Below are 25,531 nucleotides of genomic sequence, written 5' to 3'. Positions count from 1 at the left end.
TTCCTCTTTTCAATAAGACTTCTGAGACGTCTAGTCTGTACCAGCTTTTCGCTTTACTTCTCATTTCCTTATTAGCCCAATACAGTTTGCTTTTCTACCCCCATCACAATACTGAAACTACTCATGGTAGTTTTCTGTGACCTAATTGCAAATTTTAGTGGATGTTTTTTATTTCATTCTTCCATTCATTGAAAAATTAGTTGAGCACTTTATTCAACGCTCTTGGAAATAAATTGGTGAGCAAAATAGTCACTTATGTTTTCATGGGCTTGCATTTTAGAGGGTAAAACAGTAAACATGATGAGTAAATTAACTGTTATGAAAGAGAAAAAGTATAGCAGGGTAAGTCGGAAAGGGATATTGAGGATACAGGTTGCAGCACTAATAGGGTGGTCAGCATAGGTATCTATTTGAAGGTGAGATTTAAAGAAAGACTGAAGACAGTAAAGAAATAGCCAAATGGATATCTGGTGGAAGAGGCTTCTACACAAAAGGAGTAACTAGAGCAGTGATTTTCAAAGTGTGGTTTCTGGGGACTGCATTATCTGAGAACTTGATAGAACACAAATTCTCAGTTTCTACCTTAGATCTGTTGAACTGGGAGCTCTGAAAATGGAGCCTAGCAATCTGTATTTAACCAGCCCTTCTGTTGATTCTGCTACATGCTGAAGTTTGGGCATTGCTGAACTAGAGAAATGACCATATTACTGAAGGATGCCTACATGTTTGGGGAAGAACCAGGAGTCCGGTGCTAATACAGAAGAGAGAGTGAGGGGAATGAATAATGGGAGAGAAGCTGTTGGAGATGGCAGGAGGGCGCAGATCTTATAGACAGAGCCTTGTAAGAACTTTGTTTTTTTATTCCTAGTGAAATGGTGACCTCTTACAGGGTTTTGAGCAAAGGACTGACATAATCTGTTTTATATTTTTAAGGCATCACTCTGGCTGCATTGTTGAGAATATTCTGTTGGGGGTAGATATCTCAGCTATATTCAGTGATGTTTTTCTTCCTTTGAAATTTTGGAATTTCTGTAATGGATTTTAAAAATAACTTTCTGATTTTCCTTTTCTGTCTTTTGTTCATTTTAAATAATTACTTTTCCTATGTAATTTCTTAATTTGTCATGTCCTCAGTGTCCCATTTTCTAGGGGTATTCTCGTTGTGGTTTTAACTACTACCTGTGTGCTGGTGACTTTAGCTCACATTAGACTTTTAGTGGGTAATATTTTAAATTCTGTGTGACAAGAACAGTGTTCATTTTGGAGGTTTTGAGTAAAACTTGAGATAATTTTATTGTACAGACCTATGACAGTGGTAGAACAATGTCTAGCTACCCATTTGATCAGTTTAAACCTGCATTTATAATCTTTGTATAAAGTTATATTTATTGTCTGGAATTTGTATTTATTGAATTTATTGTATTTATTATTTTGTTTTTGTTTTTGTTTTGTTTTTGAGACGGACTCGCTCTGTTGCCCAGGCTGGAGTGCAGTGGCGCAATCTCGGCTCACGGCAGGCTCCATCTCCCTCCGGGATGGACACCAGTCTCCTGCCTTGGCCTCCTGAGTAGCTGGGACTACAGGTGCCCGCCACCATGCCTGGCTAAGTTTTTTGTATTTTTAGTAGAGACAGGGTTTCACCGTGTTAGCCAGGATGGTCTCCATCTCCTGACCTCGTCATCCACCCGCCTTTGTCCTCCCAAAGTGCTGGGATTACAGGCGTGAGCCACCGTGCCCGGCCTATTGTGTTTATTTTTAAGGTAGCAATGTAGTCGTAAGGTACCTGTTATGTTAATAGATGTTTGCCTCTATGCTACATTAAAGGGAGGTGCTGCCATTTTGTATAGACAAGTGAGATCCTAATTGACCAGTAGATTTCTCATGACCTAATGAAACTCATGTAGGAGAATAATTTAGTGTTTAATGTTTCCCTGTTTATTTTTGTCTGATAGTTATTACTATTCTGTTGTTTTTAAAAGCTTGATCATTTTTCCTACAATGGGACATACGCATTCCCCAAAATTACCACACTGCAAAATTGTGCAATAAAAACAATAGGGTGTGTGGAGAAAATGGGGTTAGAGGAACAACACTCAAAAACTTTATCCATGGCACATAAAAGATAGGAATAAATGAAAAATGATAGCACAGCTTTGCATGTGAAATGGGGGGAAAAAGCGTGAAATATTAAAGTAAACGTGTCAGCATTCCATAAAATAGACCTGAAGTATACCTGTGGAAGTGGAATGTTTGCTACTTATGAGTTATTATGAAGTAAAACAAGGAGTGTTACCTGAAATCAGACAGTAAATTATAGTACCAGATGTGGATGGATGTGGCTTATAACACACACAATGAACTTGGGTATTTGATAGATGTTTGAAGTGTATGTTTGTGTATTCCTACATGGCTCAGATCACTTGGGTGCAGTTTTCTGAAATCTTAGTGTTTCTCTGAGACAAATCACACATATAAATTTGTGTTATGCTCAAATTCTTTTCTTTTCTTTTTTCTTTTCTTTTTTTTTTTTTTGAGACAGAGTCTTACTCTGTTGCCCAGGATGGAGTGCAGTGGTACAATCTCAGGTCACTGCAACCTCCACCTCTCAGCTCCAAGCGATTCTCCTCTCTCAGCCTCCCTAGTAGCTGGAACTACAGGCACGCACCACCATGCCTGGCTAATTTTTTGTATTTTCAGCAGAGACGGAATTTTGCCATGTTGCCCGGGCTGGTCTCGAAATCCTGACCTCATGTGATCCACCTGCCTAGGCCACCCAAAGCACTGGGATTACAGGCATGAGCCACTGCACCTGGTTGCTCAAATTATTTTCTACTGTATCAATCATGTTGCAACAATATCACATTTATAGACTAAGCCTTTCGACAGAACTCATTTGTCTTGAAATTTGGTCATTGCCTTCTATTTACATTGATTGAGGTGCTTGATTAGTCATTTCTCTATTTATTGAATAAGCTGCATATTCTTTGGTTCACTTGAGCAGTAAAATTAGGATATTTGGAACATTGACAGGTGTGGTGTTATGGTAAAAACACTAGGCTCGAAGTTAAGATCTAATTTAATCCTAGCTTTGCAACTTCAGTTTTGTCATCTTAAGGAAAGATTTCTGAATTTTTAACATAATCTGTTTTAGCTACAAAAGTATCTCAACAGGATGGTAGATATTCTGTAACTTTATTATGTGATGTTTAAAGCTGTTGTAGATTACATAATATATAAATAAGGTTTCGTACATTGTTTCATCAGTCTTCTGGGCCCAAGGCTAGATGTTTAGAAAAAAATGTATGGATGGACTTAATTTTATTGATACTTAAGCTGCCTCTACCGATGCTTTTCTAGGTAAATAAAAGACCAATTCTCTAATGCACAAATGTAGACATTGAATTTATTTCAGTTTAGAGGACTGGATTAATTTAGTCATCATTATATTCTATCAGTGTGGATAATCCAGTTGGTAATTAAGTGTTGCTGCTTGTTTCTATGCTTTATAAATTCTGTTCTTATTTGAAATGACTGTTTGTAATTCAGAAGTCATTTTATTGAAAGTGTGGTTTTATTTTAATATTTTGAATCATTTTGCCTTATAACTTTCAGGAATGAGGCTGATAAGAAGTTTGTTCAGATTTTCGTTCTCTTTAATGGTGTTTTCCTTTGGTTGAGAGATTGAGAAAATGAGACCCTTTAATGATATCTTTAAAATAATTACCAGATATTATATAGGATTATTTTATTTTAGATTGTGGCTATCTTTTGGAGTATTCAAAAAAAATTATTTTATTTTAAAGGATTACAAGATAAAGAACAAAATTTAACAAGAAGAATTAGTACCTCAGATATTCTGTCTGAAAAGGTAAGATGCTGCTTTGTAAGACTGTATCATCTCTGTATGACCCATTTTCACATTGCTTTATTTTGTTCTTTTGTAAGGGAAATTGTCTTACTTTCACTCGTTTTCTTTCATCATTCTTATAACTCCATTTGGGCATAAGCCTTAAAGATAAGAAATTCTGTAGTGACATCTTGGAGTCTCTTTTCCCTGGGTTCTGCAAATTATGTTTAATTAAATGTTATATATTTTCATACAGGATCTTTTTTTATCATTTGTTTTTTTGAAACCTGTAATTTTGATCCAGATATTTTCTCCATTTTTTGTGGGTTATCCTGTGTGGTAAGCTTTTGGAGTTAGGTAGACCTTCACCTGGTATCAAATTCTATTTCCACTTCTTGTTAGCTGAGTGACCTTGTATAAACTATTTAGCCTTTGCTTGCTTCTATATTCTTTTCTACAAAATGAACTTAACGTCTTCTGTTATCTGGGTTGTTGTGAGGCTTCAGTATAATGAAATACAGAAGCATCAAGCACTATGTTTGACACGTAACAGGCACTCAATAACCCAAGCCTTTTCAGTTTGTTGAATTAGAGATCTGAAATAAATATCTGTAGTTTTTTTCTTTTGAGATTTCAGTTTGTTTTTCTGTATATATTGAAATGATTTAAATGGCCTAGGAGCTTTAGGAAAAAGATGGCCCTGAATTTAGAAATCATACTATAACGTACACATACACATTTTTGATACCCTCACAATAACCCTGTGAATCAAGTTGACATTATGTACATTCATAGATGAAGTAAGAGTCCTGTGAGTAGATTAAGTGACTTGCCTAAAGTTATATAGGAATTAAGTGTCAGAGAAAGTAATTTAATGAGCTTGTCTGACTAATGGGAACTAACGAGCTTAGCTCTGTGCTCTTGCTGTTCAAGTAGCTACCTCACGTATCATATAGATGGGGGACAGAATCAGTGGTTTCTTTCATGCCAAAGGGAGTAGTTGGAAAAAATAATCAAAAGTCTCACTGGGCGTGGTGGCTTATGCCTGTAATCCCAGCACTCTGGAAGGCTGAGGTGGATTGATCACTTTAGGTCGGGAGTTTGAGACCAGCCTGGGCAACATAGTGAGATCCCAACTTGAAAAAAATTAAATAATTTAAAACAAAAGAAAACAAAAAGACTTTGTCTCAGTGGAACAGTGAGGATAGCTTTATTTTAGTTAAACTCTCTACATGAGTACTGTTTAATAGAATTTTCTACAATAATGGAAATGTTTTATAGCTGTATTCTCCAGTATGGTAGCTGTTAGCTACACGTGGCTATGAAGAACTTGAAAAGTGATTAGTGTGGCTTAGGTCCAAATTTTTAAATTAAGTTTTGGTAATTTAAATTCAAATAGCCACATGTGACTCATTGCTGCCATATTGAACAGCACAGCTCTAGAATTTCAGTACTAGGCAATAGAATTTGATACAGTTAAGTGACTGAGAACTTAAAAAAGAATCATGATAATTTAAAAATTATTGCTTACATGTAGTTATCAACAGTGGAAAGGGTAACTGTATTCTGGTTTGGTTAGATTGAAGTACTGAAGTGTACGACAGTAGTTTAGGGCTTATAGTAGTTCATATTCAGGTGAAATCATTAGTTAGTATCCACTGTTTTCTTTATGTTTAACAATAGAAATAATTTAATTGGATTTTAGGAGAAAATATAATTATGATTTATCTATAAGAAAAAGTTATTAGATAAGTAGGCCTTCATCTTTTGGAATCTTTTTTGACTCTTCCTTTCCATTCTATGCACATACATAAAGAAAAAACAGAGTTTGTGTTTAGCTTCAAGGGTGGGGAAGACAAAGCTATCCTCCCACCCCTTATTAAAATCAATGGACTCTAATTATGAGCCTCTTCGGAGCCTCCCATTTTTCAGTTCTATTTTTGCTATCATGTGGAGAATATTTCGAAAGTGAAATGCAAAAGTTATTTCAATTTGAAAAAAGTCTCAGACATCTGCTTTTAACATTATTGTCCTGTTTTAGCTTTCCTGAAGAAAAGTCTTATGTTTTCAAAATATATAAAATATTCAGATAAATATCTGTAGCCTTAGAACACATGTCAGCTGTAAGCAAATCTCTGTAGATTTTTCCCTTCACTAGTAATTTAAAGAATTAAAAAATATACACATAAAAGAAAATTTGTACGTTTGAATCTTGAGTATGTCTGTTGTTCTCTGTTACTGGTGAGGCCAGCAAATCACGTGATCAGGGAACCACTTCCTCCTTCTTTCCTTACCTCTCCTGGGTCTTATTTCTTCATTGCATTTGCTGCCATCAGACTTTTACTCTTTCAGGTTTGGGAAGCCCTTTTAAATGTTAGCTACTAACTCTTTTATTTTTTGCATTATCCTGTTCTATCAGTTGTACCGCCTCACCAACCCTACGTTACATATATACACATACCTTCTGCAGACTGATCTTCTATTCGTATTTTAGGAATTACATTAGAGTCTTAGGCTATGGGAAGTAAATTAGTTTACTTATTTTATCTGTATTTGCCTTGTCATATTTGCCTTCAAACTTTAAATTTTTATCTTATAGAGGATTTGACTTGATAAAATGTGTAAGCTAAATAATAGAATTAAAAAATTTTAGCTCTTTCTTTTTGCTTTAAAGAAACTTGGTGAAGATGAAGAGGAACTATCTGAATTACAGCTTCGCCTTTTGGCCCTTCAGTCAGCCAGTAAAAAATGGCAACAAAAAGAACAGCAGGTGATGAAAGAAAGCAAAGAAAAGTTGACTAAGACGAAAACTGTACAGCAAAAAGTTAAAACAAGTACAAAAACACATTCGGCCAAAAAAGTTAGCACTACAGGTGATCATTTTTATTAAATTCTTGTGTTTTTGTTTTGTTTTGTTTTGTTTTTTGAGACAGAGTTTTGCTCTTGTCACCCAGGCTGGAGTGCAGTGGTGTGATCTCTGCTCACCTCCACCTCCACCTCCCGGGTTCAGGCGATTCTCCTGCCTCAGTCTCCCAAGTAGCTGGGATTACAGGCGCCCACCACCACGCCCAGCTAATCTTTTGTAGTTTTGATAGAGAGACAGGGTTTCGCCATGTTGGGTAGGCTGGTCTCAAACTCCTGACCTCAGGTGATCCGCTTGCCTTGGCCTCCCAGAGTGCTGGGGTTATAGGTGTGAGCCACTGCTTGTTAAATTCTTCTAGCTGAATTCATGTATCAGTATAGTTTTGGGATTTTAATTCAGAGGTTTGAGTTTGGGGAATTATAGGGCCCTAAAATGAAGGACAGTCTTATATAAACAACTTAAGAGGAGCATCATCATTGATGAATCGATAATGAAAACATTTTTTAAGACTCTTATTTTTCTTTTATCTCCTAACAGATACTAATGTTTATGTATTTTTTATTTAAAGCTAAACAAGCATTGAGGAAGCAGCAAACAAAGGCATGGAAGAAGCTACAACAACAAAAAGAGCAGGAAAGACAGAAAGAAGAGGATCAGCGGAAACAAGCTGAAGAAGAAGAGAGAAGGAAAAGAGAGGAAGAAATCAGAAAAATTCGAGATCTCTCAAATCAGGAAGAACAGTACAATCGATTCATGAAATTGGTTGGTGGCAAGAGGAGATCAAGAAGTAAAGTAAGAAATGCAAAAATATAAAATCAAAATGTTACTCTAAGTTTCCTTAAAGTCTTATTTCATAGATTCTGTCAAATAAGAAAGCTTATTTTATAAATAACTCTTGGAAGAAAGGAAGGTAGGTTATAATTGGGAAAGCATCTTTTGTAATCGTAGGTATTAGAGGACAAAATGAAGGCTAAACTTATGATTAGCAGAGACTACTTTTAGCTTTTTTACCATTTTCTATTTAGGTGAAAGTAGGATTACTAAATTGTGAAAACAAAATGGCTGTTTCTTAAGTACAGGGGTAGAATTTCATTAGTTTTTCATTGTTTAGTAATGTAGATTGACAAGTGTGTCATGACTAGTATGGACTATTTTAATGTTAAATCATCATATAGTAATAACCTTAGTGCATGTGGCTATTTTGTGTTTAGTGGTCAAGCATTTGTTGAACATTTACTATGTATATGAATATACTTGTTGTCTTCTCTTTTTCTCTTTCCCTCCCTTCTTTTACCCTCTGCACCCAAAAAGAAGAAAAAAAGCCCGAAAAGAGTACACTTGAGAATGTGTTAATGAAGAATAGAGGGATATTAAAGAGTAAATTCATTAATTGGAGTTAGAGTTGCTTAATCAAGGAATATTGTAAATATTTGTACTTTGAACTTTTTTTTTTTTTTTTTGAGAGGGAGTCTTACTCTTATTGCCTAGGCTGGAGTGCAATGGCATGATCTCGGCTCACTGCAACCTCCGCCTCCCAGGTTCAAGCGATTCTTCTGCCTCAGCCTCCCAAGTAGCTGGGATTACAGGCGCCTGCCACCACGCCTGGCTAATTTTTTTGTATTTTAAAAGTAGAGACGGGTTTCGCCATGTTGGCCAGGCTGGTCTCGAACTCCTGACCACATGAGCCACCGCACCGGGCCAATAGAATCTTTTTCTAGAGATAAATATGGTATTATTTGCACATTATTCTTTACTTCCTCCTCGAGAGGTTTTGCGAGTTTTTAGTTTATTATAAACTGTCTCTGAGTGAAACATAGTAAGAAGTAGATAAGAAAACAGCATACAATAGGTAAACACATTTACCCAGAATTTGTAGTTTTCAGGTATCATTAATTTATTCATAATTAAAATGTTTTTGAATTTTTAGAGAAATGTTCTCTATGTAGTCATGATGACATAAAACTTGCTTGTATTCCTCTAGTTTCTTAATCATACAGAAGTCATAAGTGTACAAGAGTTTGATGTCATTTTTACAAGAAGAGCTAATTATTTAGTGGCTTAGCTAACAGTGGGGGATTTCATCTGTATAGCTAGTATTTTGGAAATTCCATTATCTATCTCATACAGTTATGAAACGTCAGCCAGTGTAGCTGTCATTTAAATTGAATCTCCCAAAGATGTGATAGGCACATCTAACTGAATCACCATGATTTTTTATACTCTTCCCTAGAAGATAACTATCAGTTCTTTTGTGATTTGTAACCCAAGACAGAAAATGCTTTGAAACTAAAAAAAAGTGTTGTATACTTAGTCTTCAGATCCTGACCTGAGGCGATCCTTAGATAAGCAACCTACTGATAGTGGAGGAGGCATTTATCAGTATGATAACTATGAAGAAGTTGCTATGGATACAGATAGTGAAACCAATTCTCCAGGTATGAGCCAAAACTTGAAACCTTTGTGTATTTACATGTATTAAATAGAGAATAATCCTTATGGTACTCAAAACCTTGAAAGAAATGTGTCATGCAAGTGAGATTTGCTGATGAACTGTATGATGATAGACATTATTTGTTGTTGTAAATACTTAGCAAACCTCAAATAAGTAATATTAACCTTTATTTCCGAGTGTTTCTAGATAGCCTTTAAATTAAAAAATAAATAAATAAGGCATTGTTTAATCTCTTAACTATTGCTCTAGAAAGTGAAGATTGGGCCGGATGCAGTGGTTCACGCCTGTAATCCCAATACTTTGGGATGCTGAGGTGGGCAGATTGCTTGAAGCCAGGAGTTGGAGACCAGCCTGGCTGACGTGACAAAACCCCGTCTCTGCTAAAAATACAAAAATTCGCTGGGTGTGGTGGCATGTGCCTGTAATCCCTGCTTCTTGGGAGGCTAAGGCATGAGAATTGCTTGAACCTGGAAGGTGGAGTTTTCGGTGAGCTGACATCGCACCACTGCACTCCCACCTGAGTAACAGAGAAGATTCTGTCTCAAAAAATAAAATGAAAAGTGAAGAATGGAAAAGATGAGAACACTACTCTTTAGAAAAACGAACTCTTGATGTTTATATCCAAGATTCTTTCTGCTTTAGTCAAAGAACAAAAGACCTTTTTTGCTATTTGGCTTCCTGTCTCTTTCTAGTATGATAATTTGTAGAAATTTTGAGACAGAAAATTATACTAGTGGCATCTCAGGAAAGACTAGTTAGAACTGGTCAGGGCTATAACTCTCCTTTAGGTTGCATTGTCTAGAATCTGACTTATCTTTGAGGGCCAGAGACTTGATTTTGTTGATGTTCAGGGGTGATTGGCTGTGAGAGACCTATTCCTTCACAAATAATTTAAAACACGTAAGACTGAGGCAGATAACAGAATGCAGTTGGTGTTCCAGGAACTGGAGAATTTGGAAGAACACATGATCAGTGTATTTCCCCCTATAGTCACATGGTGAGACCACATCAAAACTAGAATCCTACTTTGGTGTATCTAGACTAGAGACAAAACAAAATATGTATTATTTGGCTAGTGTTTACCAAAATGCTCATTTTTCAGGTTGTAATTGTAAGCTGGTATGTGATAGTCTTACATTATATTATGTTTTGATAACGTAATTTAACTTGCTTTGGTCAATCTTTAATTTTCTTATTTCCAGATTCTTGGAGATGATTCTTTGTAATTCCCAAGTATTGACAATATTATTAATACTTTATTTCTATAAAATAACTTTATGATCTATGCTTTTTAATGATTTTGTGAAACATGTAGAGAACATACTCTCTATGCAGCTTTGTCTAATTTTTTTGCCACATTAACTGCAGATATTTATATATATATTTTTTTCCATTCAAGATCAATTTTTTTCTCAAATTTTGCCAACACAAACATATTATATTTGAGGAAATGTGCATTAAAAATATCTTTTAATTCACTTTATCTTGTATTTAAAAAAATGTTTTCCATATAGACTTTTTCCCTTGAGGGGGAAAAAAACAAGATAATTCAAATACAGTAAAAAACCAGTTTAGGATCTGAGGTTCCAGGCAGTTGAAAAATTGCTGGAAGGTTACTTTTTTTTTCACCAGGATACCACAATGGCAGAACAACTTAAAAATCAGAATACTAAAATGGTGGGGTGGTCCCGGCAGCTACCCCATCCAGCTGGAGCACACAGTGCCACCAAGGTAGAGAGGCCAGGGTCAGAGGCAGTGGGCATCTCAATGCCAGCCTGCCCATCCATGTAATGAAAGCAGAGCAGGAACTGCAGCTGCATGGCCTTGGGAGCAGGTAGACTTGTGGAAAGCCAGGCTTTGAGGCTGCAAATACTTTGAGTACCACTGGTGGTCCCAGAGCAGGTGGAGCCTGTATCTGCACCTCTGTTCCAACCAGCCTCCTGGCACAGGGCTAGGCCCACATCCTGGCCTCTGCATCTTGATCTGGGCTGGGGCTGGTCCACCTCGTATTTCTGGCCAGTGCTCATACTGTAAGCCAATCACAAGTTATGTCAACTTCTTTCCTGTGTTGAAAAACAAGAATGGCTGGGCACGGTGGCTCACACCTGTAATCCCAGAACTTTGGGAGGCCGAGGTGGGAGGATCACCTGAGGTCAACAGTTCGAAACCAGCCTGATCAACATGGTGAAACCTCGCCTCTACTAAAAATACAAAAATTAGAGCCAGTAGTGGTGACTTGCCCCTATAGTCCCAGCTACTCAGGAGCCTGAGGCAGGAGAATCACTTGAACCTGGGAGGTGGAGGTTGTAGTGAGCTGAGATCGCGCAACTGCACTGTAGCCTGGGCACTGAGCGAGACTGTGTCTCAAAAATAAATAAATAACAAGAAAGCTTGACACAGAATCAAGAGCACAGTAGAAGTGCCTACTGTTAATACTATTAACTGAATCAAACACCAGCAAACACTTTCCCCGTTCTTTGTCCTCCTGGATGATCCTGACATGGTGGGTAGCATGAACCAGCATGTAATGGACTTCATCTTTTCTGCCAGTAGTTTCTAACATTCATGAATGAAGGCTCCTCTTGCTGAGGGCACCCTCTACCTTCCCACTGTCCTTTCAGACCCCCTAGTGGCGGGCCCAACACAAAGGTTAGAAAGTCCTCAGAAGCCTCTCCTGGCACCTGGCAGTGAGTCAGGGCTGGTTAAATCTGGATGAGGACAGTGCAAACTGGAGGGCTTTCCTTGGAGATCAGTGCACTCACTAGGTCCACCCTCTCTCCCAGATACTAGGAAGGGAAAACATGCCAAGTCCGTAAAACGAGAGCACCATCAAATGTCAGACTATTAAACATTCAAATGTTCATGGGGCAGAACACTGAGCGTAGACATAGCCTCTCTCTGCCACCTAATAACACAAATGTGACACAGCAGCCACATCTGCAGCACTGTGTAAAATGTTCCAAAGATTAGTGTAGATTCAGATGATCTCATTTGGGACTCAAGTCAACCCCATATAAGGCATGTGGATAATAATGTATTGACTTGTGAGACAACTGGGATAAAGAAGAAATGTTAGATTTTCTCTAAGATTATATAGTTAGTGGGTAGGGTAGTAAGAGTAGTCTTTGAAACTGCTATATTTCAGTGAGCCTAACAAGTCATTGAAGATAAAATACACAATTATTTTTATCTGCTACCAAGGAAGAAAAATGCTGAGATGCATCAACTGTAATTATTTCAAAATTAAAATGTGAAATAATGTGCACCTTATTGACTAAATACACTAAGTCATTCTCATTCCTGGTTTTATTTTCTTTCAACACAGCTTATATAGTCCATGTCCTCAACTTTCTTTTGCTCCACAAGAAGGGAATAATGAAGTCACCACATCATTGTTTTCCTTTGGCTAGGGCACTTTGGCAGGATTCAAGGGAATTTTTTGTTTCATTATTTCTTAAAAAGTATGCTTGTGGTTTTGCTGTGTGTGTGTGTGTGTGTGTGTGTTTTAAGTGTGCTTCTAGCCTTTCCTGCTCTATTCCCTGCTCTCATCATTAGGTTAAAAGTGGAACAAAGTGAGAGTTTTGAGGGACTAATCGTTAGTTTGAAGTGAATGACTGACTTTATGATGATATGACAATTTTAAATGGTTGGAGATGGACTTATAAGCGTTAAAGATTTTGTCAGAGGTTGATAAAATCTAATTTGCACTCCACCTAGATGTATTTCTTCAAACATAACATAAACCTAATGTATTCCTGGTGAAATATTTCTGTTACTAAACTCTTAACAAAAAATTTGTTTACAGCTCCTTCACCAGTGCAACCGCCATTTTTCTCTGAATGTTCATTGGGGTATTTTTCTCCAGCACCATCTCTTTCTTTGCCTCCAGCACCTCAGGTTTCTGTAAGTCAAAATTGATTTTAAGAAAATTATTTTATCTTGTCTTTTCTAATTTGTTTTTAAAAACAAATGAATGGTTAGGTTTAAAGACGGCTTAAAAAATCAGAATTGCTTACGAGAATTAATAGCAATGAAATATGTAGAATAAACAGTTGATTAAAGCAGCAAGCTATCCATTTGGTAGATTTTTTTCATAGCTAATTTTTAATTTCATGTTGACTTTTAGGTACCTATCATGTTTCCTTCTTCTCTTTACTCTTATCTAGTAGCTACTCAAAATTTATTCAAAAACAGAAGTTATCTACTGTTTTGGACTGTCTCTTTTTTAGGAAATTGGAATTTACGTGCATTAGGATGCTTCTAAAAATTAATATTCTCTCCTTTCTCCTCTTTTCATAAAGATGGTTATTTTTAACTTGAAAATCCAGCAAAAGAAAAGCATTTTCTATGAAGTTAATTTCTTTCCCCCCGTCTCCAGTCCTCCCACTAAAAACAAAACAAAACCAAAAAACGAAAACAATAAAAGGAAAAGGAAAAAAAGGAAGTAGAGGAATCAGACATTAAAAGTTTTGACATTAATTTTAGATTGTGAGAGCCTAGAGATCAAATTGAGTATCTCTCAGTAAGTGTAAGAGGGAACCTTTCCGTTTCAGGAAAGATGCCTAGTGTGTTTCTAGAACATATATGGTGAGGGGAATATTAGAGCCAATAGTGAGAGAGAAAACAATACTTTCTTCGTTGCAATGTTTTCTTTTGGGAAATAAATAAATGAACTAAATGCCGAGAGAAATACTGGAAGATCTTTGATACAAATACATACCCAAATTCAGGGATTTGTGTAAAATTAGTTTCCTTTATAGATATTCTCTAAGAAGCCATTTTAAGAGAGTAGTGGTGATTCTTCTTGATAATTAATGATTAAGGTACTCTGGACTGTTATTCACAGAATCCCTTGGTTTCTAATTTTTATTTTTTACTGAAATATGTCTTGGGTTTCAGTATCTCTTCTTGCTTTCAGGTAGTCATCTAGAAGGAAGGACCCTGTATAATTTGATATGTGTGTTTTCTAGAATGCTAAATGTATATAAGAATGAGAACAGAGAGGTTTCTATAATTTTCCTTGAAGTTAATAAATGTTTCAAATATAGTTTTGGTTTTTTTTTTTTAATTGTAAAAGTAACACTTTCGTGGTTGGCTATTGATTTCTGGGTTTGTTTTGAGGTTAACATATACTTAGCTTACTATACTTACAGCTAAAATAATAATATAAAGTTTATTTTTTTCTAGTTTAATATTGCTGCAGAGATAAGCATTTGAGTTGATAAAATTTGCATTGTAATTATTTCTTTTTTAAAAAAATAGTCTCTGCCACCTTTGAGCCAGCCTTATGTGGAAGGCTTGTGTGTTTCTCTTGAACCTCTACCTCCTCTACCACCATTACCACCTCTCCCACCTGAAGATCCAGAACAGCCTCCAAAACCACCTTTTGCAGATGAGGAAGAGGAGGAAGAAATGCTGCTTCGAGAAGAACTACTTAAATCTCTAGCAAATAAAAGAGCTTTTAAGCCAGAGGTAATTTAGGTACCTGAACCTCTAGGTGGTGCTCTTGAGCTTAGCTTTACGGTAGTCCTACTTTTTTCTGGTTACTTGGGATTCATTGGACTTTTCTGCCAAGTGGGGATAATTCTAACATGCTCCAAATTTTTAAAGGTGGCAGAAATTTATTTTTATTTGGAATGTTTCATATCTTTCTCTTCCTTATATAGGAAACATCCAGTAATAGTGACCCACCTTCACCTCCAGTTCTGAACAATTCACATACTGTGCCAAGAAGCAATCTATCAATAGTCAGTATTAACACAGTGTCTCAGCCTAGGATACAGAATCCAAAGTTTCACAGAGGACCTCGTCTTCCACGAACTGTGATCTCGGTAAAAACAAAAATTTAATGCTACTTTTATTCAAACAGTTGTGAGAAATTTCTGTGAAGTTTAGCTGTCCTGTTTTCTACCCCTTAGTTTATTTATATATACACATATATTCACATATAAATACAAATTTTTAAAATTTATTTTTAATTTATTGATAAAATGAGAGCAACACCTTCACTTGAAAACTGGTAGAGTTTGGTGATAGTGTGTTGGGGGAGTTATTGTTTTCATCAGAGTGGTATACTTTCCTCTGTCGTTTCTTCAGCTTTTTTTCTATAGAAATTGGCTTATTCAGATTTTCTATCTTTTTGGAGTCAAAATTTTAACAAATTGCATGTTTTTTATATCTCCCATCTCTTTGTATACTTTGTGTATGTTTTCCAACCAATGACTATACTATTATGGAAGAAATTATTAGTGATGTTTATTAAGGAAGTTGAAATGATAGTTTGTTTCTGTCTTGTTTTCTAATGGCTTCAAAGTAAAATAAATAGAACAAAGACAAGTTGAAATCTTGCCTCTGTTAGGTAAGCCAGTTTTGGCAATTTACCCTCTATATGTAACCACAAAGTATAGAATTTTGATAATTATGTAAAATTAACAAAATAATTTTTCTTTGGTTTTAAAAGAGTTAATTTAAATTGCATTGTGGTTCTTTATATAGAAAGCGAAAATAAAATTTTAATGAGAGTAATTATAGTATAGAAAGACTTAAAGAATATACAATGTTTTATGTCTTGGGCATATAACCAGTATTGGTTGACACAGTGGATTATGTAATACAACCCTAGAAGGAGACATAAACTGTCTACTTGGAGCCCATTATTTTTGTGGATTGAAATTCAGAGAGGTTAAATGACGTCCTTTTGTTATCACGAGTAATAAATATATTGTCTTTGCAGCTTCCAAAGCATAAATCAGTGGTTGTAACACTAAATGATTCAGATGATAGTGAATCTGATGGAGAGGCTTCCAAGTCAACAAATAGTGTTTTTGGTGGATTAGAGTCCATGATTAAAGAAGCAAGACGAACTGCTGAGGTAAGTGCAATAATTAAAGGTGGAAAGAAAGATGACCTTTTGACAGTCAGTAAAGTTTATTTTTTCCTGAAAATTAAACCATAAAGTTACAAATTTTTAATAACATTGATTTGTGAATATATTTTAAGTATTTGTGCTATGAGGACTTTATATAATGAAGCATGTATCAATGTAGATTGATTTTACTATTAAAAGTTTCCATTATTTGTGTTTCCTATTAAGTGTTTCCTTTTTCAAAATAGTAAAATTGGTTGGATAATTATTGTTTGTAGTAAGGAGACTATTGTTTTAGAGTTGTGTTGTGTTACCAGAAAACAGTTTTTATTAAAATTTATTATCTAAGTACAACTTCTATCCTTTTTTCGCTATTTCAATTGTTGTTTAGCTATTAAATAATACAATGATTTTCAGACTGTAGATCTTGACTACTTGGTGGCATATATAATTTAGTAGTTATCAACGAACATTGTTTTAGAAAAAAGAATAGAAAATGATGAAGACATTCAGGTATTTCTAAATAAATTCAGTATACGCTGGGTTGCAATGTAAAATATAAATCTTAGTATGGAATTTTGGAAAGCTGATGATCTAGTTGACTTCAAATTTTTTTTTTTTTTTAGCAAGCTTCAAAACCGAAAGTACCTCCAAAATCTGAAAAAGAAAATGATCCTTTGCGAACACCAGAGGCTTTGCCTGAAGAAAAGAAGATTGAATATAGATTGTTAAAGGAAGAGATTGCCAAGTAAGTGTAATTTTATGTAATTTACATTAAAAGTATGTGATGTTTTCAAAACTTCTCTTACAGAGTTCACTGGCACTGGGAAATGAGTGATGATAGTTTTATCCAAGATACAGAGTTAATGTTTTATAACTCACACAGAAGAGGGAGCTGGATGGTCATACGTAGACTTGAATAGAGTGATGTGCTGAGACATAACCAGCTTAGAAAAAAGATGAAAACTCTCAAAGAGAAGGACTCCACTATCAACTTTGAATGTTAACTTGGGTCATGCATATTGGTCATCATCTTTATTATTAGTCGGTGTGATTAATATTGTTACTGCATGAAGTAGAATATGTTTTAAAATTAGTTTATTCTTGGGTATAATGCGTATATCCTTTTTGATAATTTTAGCCGTGAGAAACAGCGTTTGATTAAATCAGATCAGCTGAAGACAAGTTCATCATCTCCAGCAAACTCTGATGTGGAAATTGATGGTATTGGCAGGATAGCAATGGTTACTAAGCAGGTTACAGATGCAGAATCCAAACTGAAAAAACATAGGTGAGCCTTGTTATCTTCACATATCTAATTGTTCCTGTAGTAGAGAAATATATTTTTGAGGTATATGTTATTAATAAGCATACTGTAGAATTATACATTTTCTCACTTAAACTTTGTAGAATGTAGAAGTCTGTCATTTTGTTGAATGATACTACATTTACATAAAGTAATGAAATTAATGTTTAAGTAAAAATACCAGCCAGGCACGGTGGCTCATGCCTATAATCATAGCACTTTGGTAGGCCGAGGCGGGTGGATCACTTGAGGTCAGGAGTTTGAGACCAGCCTGGCCAACATGGTGAAACCCTGTCTCTACTAAAAATACAAAAAAAATTAGCCGGACATGGTGGTGCATGCCTGTAATCCCAGCTACTTGGGAGGCTGAGGTGAGAGAATCGCTTGAACCAGGGAAATGTGTGCCCACCGCGCCTGGCCCAACATTGAGTATTTACTATAAGTTTTCAACAGTAATTGACATTACCTCAAGCTTAAATGGTGTTTTTTTTTTTTTTTTAAGAGATCAGCCTCATAGTTACTATTATCAGTGTAGCAGTGTTACTTTAAATACCTGTGTTATGAATATAAAAATATTCATCCCTTTAAATTTTTATCTGTGTCCCATTGTAGATGCATTTTTAAAAATTGTGTTACTACTTTGAAAATTTTTTATTCTGACAGTATTAGTCTGCTCTTGTAGGGAAACATTAACAAGAATTTTGTTATTTCTCATTTAGGATTCTCTTGATGAAAGATGAATCTGTTTTAAAGAATCTTGTGCAGCAAGAAGCCAAGAAGAAAGAATCTGTTAGAAATGCTGAAGCAAAGATTACAAAACTTACAGAACAGCTTCAAGCAACTGAAAAAATTCTTAATGTTAACAGAATGTTTTTGAAGAAGCTTCAGGAACAAGTAATTATTTTAAAATACTGTAGTCTCCCATTTACTACACATTTTTATAGGCCAAATTTTCTGTAAGACAAACCACCATATACTAACGCCAGCAAAATATGTGTAACCTGTAGTTTCTCATTGATAAATAATATTGGAATATTTTTATTTTCAGTTGAATAAAGCTGCGGTGTTTGAGAAGAAGAAATTTCCTGTTTTAAGGTTTTCATTTACATTTTGAGGATTATTCTATATTTTCAGATTCACAGAGTTCAACAGCGTGTTACAATTAAGAAAGCTTTGACTCTAAAATATGGAGAAGAGCTTGCTCGGGCAAAGGCAGTGGCTAGTAAAGAAATAGGAAAACGTAAACTGGAACAAGATCGCTTTGGGGTGAGTTTTTTATAGAAATATTTTTAGAAAGCAGAAAGTTTTTATGATAGTTTTAAGGGTAAAATGTATATATAAAGTAACTCTTTGCTATAAATTCCAAGAGATTAAGATTAAAGCTTTGTTTTTAAATGACATCCACATTTTTGGATGCCTACTTTATTATTTTGTCTTGACTTTGTTTTTTTCATAAGTCATAGATTAACTAGCAAAACTTTTGGCTACTTACGTTAAACTCTGTTTTATTCTCCATATTGATTTAGTTTTGGAATGTTAGCATTGTATGGTGGGGATAGCACAATTATCTTACCAGAAGTTGTTTATAAAATCACAGTGATGTAAAGTATTTATATCATTTTTCTCCCTTAGCCAAACAAAATGATGAGACTGGACGGTTCTCCAGTATCAAGTCCAAGAAAGCATTCAGCAGAACTAATTGCTATGGAGAAAAGACGGTTACAAAAGCTGGAATATGAATATGCCCTGAAAATTCAAAAATTAAAAGAAGCCCGGGCCCTTAAAGCAAAGGAACAACAAAATATCTCTCCAGTTGTGGAAGAGGAACCCGAATTTTCTTTACCTCAACCCTCACTTCATGATCTGACACAAGATAAATTAACCCTGGACACTGAAGAAAATGATGTTGATGATGAAATTTTGTCTGGTTCAAGCAGAGAGCGAAGAAGATCCTTTTTAGAATCCAATTATTTTACTAAACCTAACCTTAAGCACACTGATAACGCTAACAAAGAATGCATAAACAAAGTTAATAAAAATACGGTAGAAAAACCAGAACTTTTTCTAGGGTTAAAAATTGGTGAATTGCAAAAATTATATTCAAAAGCTGACAGCCTAAAACAGCTGATTTTAAAAACCACCACAGGCATTACAGAGAAGGTTTTGCATGGTCAGGTAATTGAACATTTCATATTTTCTCTAAAATCTGGAATTTACCCCAGCCTTACTTGCCTTACAGAATTTTATTTTCTTTTGCAGGAGATTTCTGTAGATGTGGATTTTGTCACAGCACAAAGTAAAACAATGGAAGTGAAGCCATGTCCTTTTAGACCCTACCATAGTCCTCTTCTAGTTTTTAAGTCCTACAGGTATAGAAGAAAGATTCAATAAGCTTGAATTTCGGGATTTCTCTTTGGTTTTTAATATTTTACCTTGAATATTTGATGATAATGAAAAAGCAGTTGAATCATTGCTCTCGATAACCAGACTTACCCTTTTAAGGAACATAAAAAATTAAGTGTCCTGCTGTTGGGCTCAAACCACACTCTTGGATTTATCAATTCGTATCAAATTCCAGTTTCTGGCTATTGGTAGAAATGTGGAGGATTTTGGATTTCTGTTTGTTAGGGATTTTAGGAAAAATAATTGGAGTCTTAGAGGTTTTTTTAATTTTTGATTTTTAATTTTACTGTTATTCAGTGTAAGAAGTGCATTGGCCAGCCTTCAGAGTATTTATTTAGATGTTTTCAAATGATTAACTTTGTGGGTCCCCCAAAGTTTTTAGACTTTTAAAAGTTGTGAGAATGTTAAAGGGTTGCATGTTTTTATCTGAAAATTGTAAAGCACCTTCCAGGTAGTATAGACTTTTTCCAGATGTTCTTGTCTTAGCTGGTAATGTGTGTAAGAAATACCAGTATTATATATGGTATTTTATCATGTGGTGAGAAACTACCTTTAGAATACAAGGTTTTTTCTATTTCAACTGTTTTATGTTCTTGGTAAGCGGCTTGTTTCTATCACTTGATATTCTGGGTGTTTTCTCGAATTAATTTTGGCATTAATTTAATTTGATAAAAACCTCATAAATAGTAAGTATGGAAATTTTAACTTGAAAAAGAAAAACTAAAGTTTTCTTAGTTTTCTGAGGAATATTTATTGGGCATAATATACCTGTTCACTCTTTTCACCTTAGATTTAGTCCATACTATCGAACCAAGGAAAAACTTCCTCTGAGCTCAGTGTCATACAGTAATATGATTAAACCGGATCAGTGTTTCTGCCGTTTTGATTTAACAGGAACATGTAATGATGATGATTGTCAATGGTGAGTAGTTTTTGTGAACCTTCTGTAATTTGAAAAACGGTCTTATTTGCTTAACTTTGATATGTACATGATTATCTTTTCTGTGTTTTTTTTATCTTAGGCAACATATACAAGACTATACGCTTAGCCGAAAACAGTTATTCCAGGACATTCTGTCATATAATCTGTCTTTGATTGGTTGTGCAGAGACAAGTACTAATGAAGAAATTACTGCTGCAGCAGGTTTTTAAAGATTTCTTACTCTCTCTCAAATGAAAATTGAATTTAAGCAACTTAAAAATTATATGTTTAGTTGTTGACATTGTAAAATACTTACTATAATTCAGTGTGTTTACCCATAATGCTTTATCTAGATTTGCTGTATCCAGTATAATTAAGGTAAAAATTTACTTCCTCTGTTATACTAGCCACATTTCAAGTACCCAGTGGCCACATGTGGCAAGTGCATGCCAGCACAGATTTAAGACATTTCCAACATTGCAGAAAGTTCTTTGGACAGAACTCATTTAAATATTTAGTTCCATTTATTTAAAAGAAAACATTAAGCTATTTGTATAGAAACTTTCCTGTTGATTTTAGCATAGGACCCTATTTTTACTTACTGTTTTCAAAAATAGAGGAAGGCTAGAAATTACCATGGCTGTTGTTTCCAATTCTATAACGAAATAAGACTTCATACACTTTGTGTAGAAAGCAGAGATTACTGTCACACATTGTGAGCAAATATTATTAAGCTTTTTCTCAGATTTGGTGCCAAATAATAAACCTTAAGCTACAAATCTTTTGAAAGTAAAGGAAATAATAATTACTAAATTTGGTGTTATCACAGCCCAGAGTGATTGTAATGTCACTGAATCTATTTTATTGCTCCCAAATTGGGACTTTAACTTAATTATTTAGTTCATTTCAGGAACTATTTTTTTTTTTTAGCCCAAATTGGGTATATGATGTGGTAGGATTTGCTATAGTAGTTAAGATAATACAGGCTTTGCCCTTTCAAATGCCATAGGTGTTATTGACTAGTACCATATACTCGCCTTTAATTCTTAAACTAGTTCATGTCATACATTTTAATTATCCTAGTCTCTTAATTGATATTTGTCATGAAGATTGCATTGCATGTATTTCAGAAAAATACATTGAGAAACTTTTTGGAGTAAACAAAGATCGAATGTCAATGGACCAGATGGCTGTTCTCCTTGTTAGCAATATCAATGAAAGTAAAGGTCATAGTAAGTACATATATAAGAGAGAGAGAGAGAGAGTGTGTGTGTGTGTGTGTGTGTGTGTGTGTGTGTACTGCATCTCTTTCTGAAAAGGACTTTTTAGTTTCTGTATGACAGATTTTGTTGGTATTATGTTCTTAATATAAAATACATATCATTTCAGGCTGGGTGCGGTGGCCCACGCCTGTAATCCCAGCACTTTGGGAGGCCTAGGCGGGCTGATCACTTGAGGTTAGGAGTTTGAGACCAGCCTGGCCATCATGGCGAAACCCTGTCTCTACTAAAAATATAAAAAGTAACCGGGTGGTGGTAGCGTGTGCCTGCAGCCTCAACTACTTGGGAGGCTGAGGCAAGAGAATCACTTGAACCCAAGAGGCGGAGGTTGCAGTCAGCAGAGATTGCGCCACTGCACTCCAGCCTGGGAGACAGAGCGACACTTCTGTGTCAAAAAAAAGAAAAAAAAAAAAAAACACATATCATTTTTAAGATGGAGTAAATGTAGTTCTTTTCAAATATTGAATATCCTTCAAAATGTTAAAAAAGAAAAAAAAACTAGTTATATCAATTAACAATCTTCTCCTATCTACTTTAGCTCCTCCATTTACAACCTACAAAGATAAAAGAAAGTGGAAGCCAAAGTTTTGGAGAAAACCTATTTCAGATAATAGCTTCAGTAGTGATGAGGAACAGTCTACAGGACCAATTAAGTATGGTAAGAAGTTATGTAATTTAAGATCCAGAATTATTAAATTGTGGTGTTCCATCTTTATTTAACACTTTGCAAATCCTTTGGTGTATCAGCCTGCCTAGTTAAAAAAAATTTTTTTGTAAAAACGATGCCATTGGGTTTTTAGGCAATACAGTTAATTCACTGTGCAGGATCGCCTCTGAAATTGCAGGATATTTGTGTTCATGGCTTCTCTCCAGTAAATGCAAGCAGTACTGCATAGTAAATAATTATGACTGCTTCAGATATTTCCAAACATACATTAGTTGTCTGGGAAGGTAGCTTCCATTTGAGAACCACTGCCCAGGCTGTGTCCTCTTTAAGGGCAGGTGTTCTATTTTACTTCATCTTTGAATATGTTTTCTGACATGCAGAAGGCTCAAAAAATGAGAATGAACCAATGATAGATGAACTAATGAACAGAATAATGTATGAATGAGTACCTGTATGTTTGGCACATTTTACTTTCTAATTTCAAGTTTGCATGATTTGTGAATTAGCAAGTATCCAAGAGATGAATACTATTATATACTTATTTACACTAATGTAACACTTTTTTTCTAGTTTAGATATAGTAAAATAATCTTTATAAAGTATGACTTTTAATTATAATTTGCAATTTAACAAACGTGAATTCATTTGATGATAATGAAAAAGCAGTTGAATCATGGTTACTGATAAGTCGACTGAAAAGGTAATGTCACTTAGCCTTAAAATAGTAGAGTCCTAATTACTCCTTTTGTTCTGGTGTAATTTTTAATAACTCCTCTTTCCACTCAGAAGGCTCCTGGTTTGGGCGATAAATTATGTCATAGCTCTACCTTAAAGCTATGAGCTAGTACATATCATTAGAATCTTTAGGTTTTTAAGTGATTTTAAAGATGAGAACAATTGTTTTCTTTTTCTTGCATCTGTGGACTAAAGAAAATATGAAGCTAATAATACTTTTTTTTTAAATAGCTTTCCAGCCAGAGAACCAAATAAATGTTCCAGCTCTGGATACAGTTGTCACTCCAGATGATGTCAGATACTTTACAAATGAGACTGATGACATCGCTAATTTAGAAGCAAGTGTGCTTGAAAATCCTTCTCATGTACAACTTTGGCTCAAGCTTGCGTACAAGTACTTGAATCAAAATGAGGGGTAGGTCAGCTTCAAATCTTTGTGTAAACAGTTGCACATTTATATTTTTATGTTTGAGGTTTTTTTTAACCTATGGTAATCAGTCAGGTTTCTTTCCTAGTATCAATGGAGTCTTTGTTTTTTGACAAAGCCAAAAGCATTTTATTGTTTAAAAGCTATTAGACAAGTTTAAGATTAGATCTTGAGTTTGTGTGCATGGCTCAGTGTATGGGTAATAAATTATACTAAAGTTTTTTACTCCAGTAGGCTCTTATTTCAAAGTAGGATTAGTTAAAACAGTAAATTCTGATTGGTTTTTTAAAAAAATCATAGTAGTCATAGGTTTTTAATAAAATTATGATAAAATAATGGTGGAACGGGTTAAATTTTGTTAATTTGTAATGGATATTTAAAGCTTATCTGAGAACCTCCAAATTATGGTGAATTTTCTTTTTGTCTCTGTGTCATATTAAATTATATGTATTTAAATAAGGTAAATAGTAATAACTTATACAACCAATAGTTTGTATTGCAAATGGCATCTTCTAACTTCTTGGTAGTATAAATAAGCCAAGAATAGTCTTTTCATAATTATAACTTTATAGTTACAATAATTCAAGGGTTTTTTTTTTTTTTTTTTTTTTTTTTACACATTTCTTTGAAATATTTGACTATCTTAAAAGCTTTTAAATAAGGCAGTGCTGCAGAGTGCTAATAAACCCACACATGCCTGGATGTGTTGCTTATTTAACTTTCCTGTGTGTCATTTCCATGTTAATGGGATAAGTACAGTGTTTTCTTTTCTGACTCATTTACTGAGTGAAGGCCAAAAGAACCGTACATTATTTTATGAATAGGATCATGAGAAAGAATTATCTTCTCCAAGAGATAGCAAGCCCTTGACCGTTGAAAAGAACTATTATACTGAAAGCTTTGATATTTTGTACTTGCAGTAGCTGGCCTTGAGAGAGAGTCATTTACCTTTTCCCATTCTTGAACAGTGTAAATCATAAAAGGTGTTGCTGAATATAGACATAAAGCACATTTGAAGTTGATAATCTTAGTGGTTTTATAACACTGTACTTTTGTCTGTGGTAAATGCTTACTGAACGTTCACTTAAAACATTGTTGAGTCTGTGGAAAATCAGAAACTTTCAGGCACGTGATTTAAAATCTTAATCTAATACCCCTTTTCATAAGTGATCCTGGCTTCTTGGTAAATTCTAATAAAAATGGAATTTTAAAATTGATTCATTGTATTAGCCCTGTTTAAATTTTCAAGCAGGTTCTAAAAAGCACTCCCGGCTTTTCTTTTATAAATACAGGGAGTGCTCAGAATCCTTGGATTCTGCTTTAAACGTTCTGGCGCGAGCATTGGAAAATAACAAAGACAATCCAGAAATTTGGTGCCATTACCTCAGATTGTTCTCAAAAAGAGGAACCAAGGACGAGGTGCAGGAAATGTGTGAAACAGCTGTTGAATATGCTCCAGATTATCAAAGCTTTTGGACTGTGAGTAGAAAAGATAACGTACATGTGCGTGTGTGTGTGTGCGCGCGTTTGTGTGTAATCCTTTGGATCATCTTAAATATTGATATGTAGCTTAATAGAGCATATGCCTTATCTGAATATGGATATAATAACCTTACTTTCAGTTTCTAGTAACCACAAAGCCACTTCTGGATCAGAATTTAGACTAAGCAGAAGAAAATATTTAGTGAAGCAGTGATTTTTTTTTGTTGTTAACTTTATTAGTAAAGAAAAAATGTAAAATTATTAAAAATTTCACACTTACCT

At 34.8% G+C, this 25,531-nt stretch overlaps 1 protein-coding gene and 1 non-coding gene across 4 annotated transcripts in view; one reads left to right on the top strand and one right to left on the bottom strand.

Annotated features, from left to right (window-relative positions):
- The window catches only part of ZFC3H1 (zinc finger C3H1-type containing), a 53,643-nt gene that overhangs the window by 11,765 nt on the left and 16,347 nt on the right, over nucleotides 1-25,531 (top strand). For all 3 annotated transcript variants that reach the window (XM_008004033.3, XM_073020949.1, XM_073020950.1), the window contains 20 exons: nucleotides 3,804-3,868; nucleotides 6,522-6,720; nucleotides 7,279-7,502; nucleotides 9,022-9,145; nucleotides 12,968-13,065; nucleotides 14,425-14,634; nucleotides 14,829-14,993; nucleotides 15,896-16,033; nucleotides 16,654-16,775; nucleotides 17,169-17,318; nucleotides 18,053-18,227; nucleotides 18,468-18,599; nucleotides 18,966-19,508; nucleotides 19,593-19,702; nucleotides 20,527-20,658; nucleotides 20,759-20,880; nucleotides 21,789-21,890; nucleotides 22,477-22,596; nucleotides 23,572-23,755; nucleotides 25,060-25,246. In XM_008004033.3, the coding sequence (XP_008002224.3) occupies nucleotides 3,804-3,868; nucleotides 6,522-6,720; nucleotides 7,279-7,502; nucleotides 9,022-9,145; nucleotides 12,968-13,065; nucleotides 14,425-14,634; nucleotides 14,829-14,993; nucleotides 15,896-16,033; nucleotides 16,654-16,775; nucleotides 17,169-17,318; nucleotides 18,053-18,227; nucleotides 18,468-18,599; nucleotides 18,966-19,508; nucleotides 19,593-19,702; nucleotides 20,527-20,658; nucleotides 20,759-20,880; nucleotides 21,789-21,890; nucleotides 22,477-22,596; nucleotides 23,572-23,755; nucleotides 25,060-25,246 (3,302 nt within the window). The remainder of the gene's footprint in view (nucleotides 1-3,803; nucleotides 3,869-6,521; nucleotides 6,721-7,278; nucleotides 7,503-9,021; nucleotides 9,146-12,967; nucleotides 13,066-14,424; nucleotides 14,635-14,828; nucleotides 14,994-15,895; nucleotides 16,034-16,653; nucleotides 16,776-17,168; nucleotides 17,319-18,052; nucleotides 18,228-18,467; nucleotides 18,600-18,965; nucleotides 19,509-19,592; nucleotides 19,703-20,526; nucleotides 20,659-20,758; nucleotides 20,881-21,788; nucleotides 21,891-22,476; nucleotides 22,597-23,571; nucleotides 23,756-25,059; nucleotides 25,247-25,531) is intronic.
- Nucleotides 11,995-12,116, bottom strand: LOC119624063 (small nucleolar RNA SNORA17). Its single transcript, XR_005240152.1, has one exon. It is a non-coding gene; the product is annotated as a small nucleolar RNA SNORA17 (small nucleolar RNA).

Source organism: Chlorocebus sabaeus, chromosome 11 (genome assembly GCF_047675955.1).
Source record: "Chlorocebus sabaeus isolate Y175 chromosome 11, mChlSab1.0.hap1, whole genome shotgun sequence".
NCBI lineage: Eukaryota > Metazoa > Chordata > Mammalia > Primates > Cercopithecidae > Chlorocebus > Chlorocebus sabaeus.
This window is presented reverse-complemented; position numbering and strand designations above follow the sequence as displayed.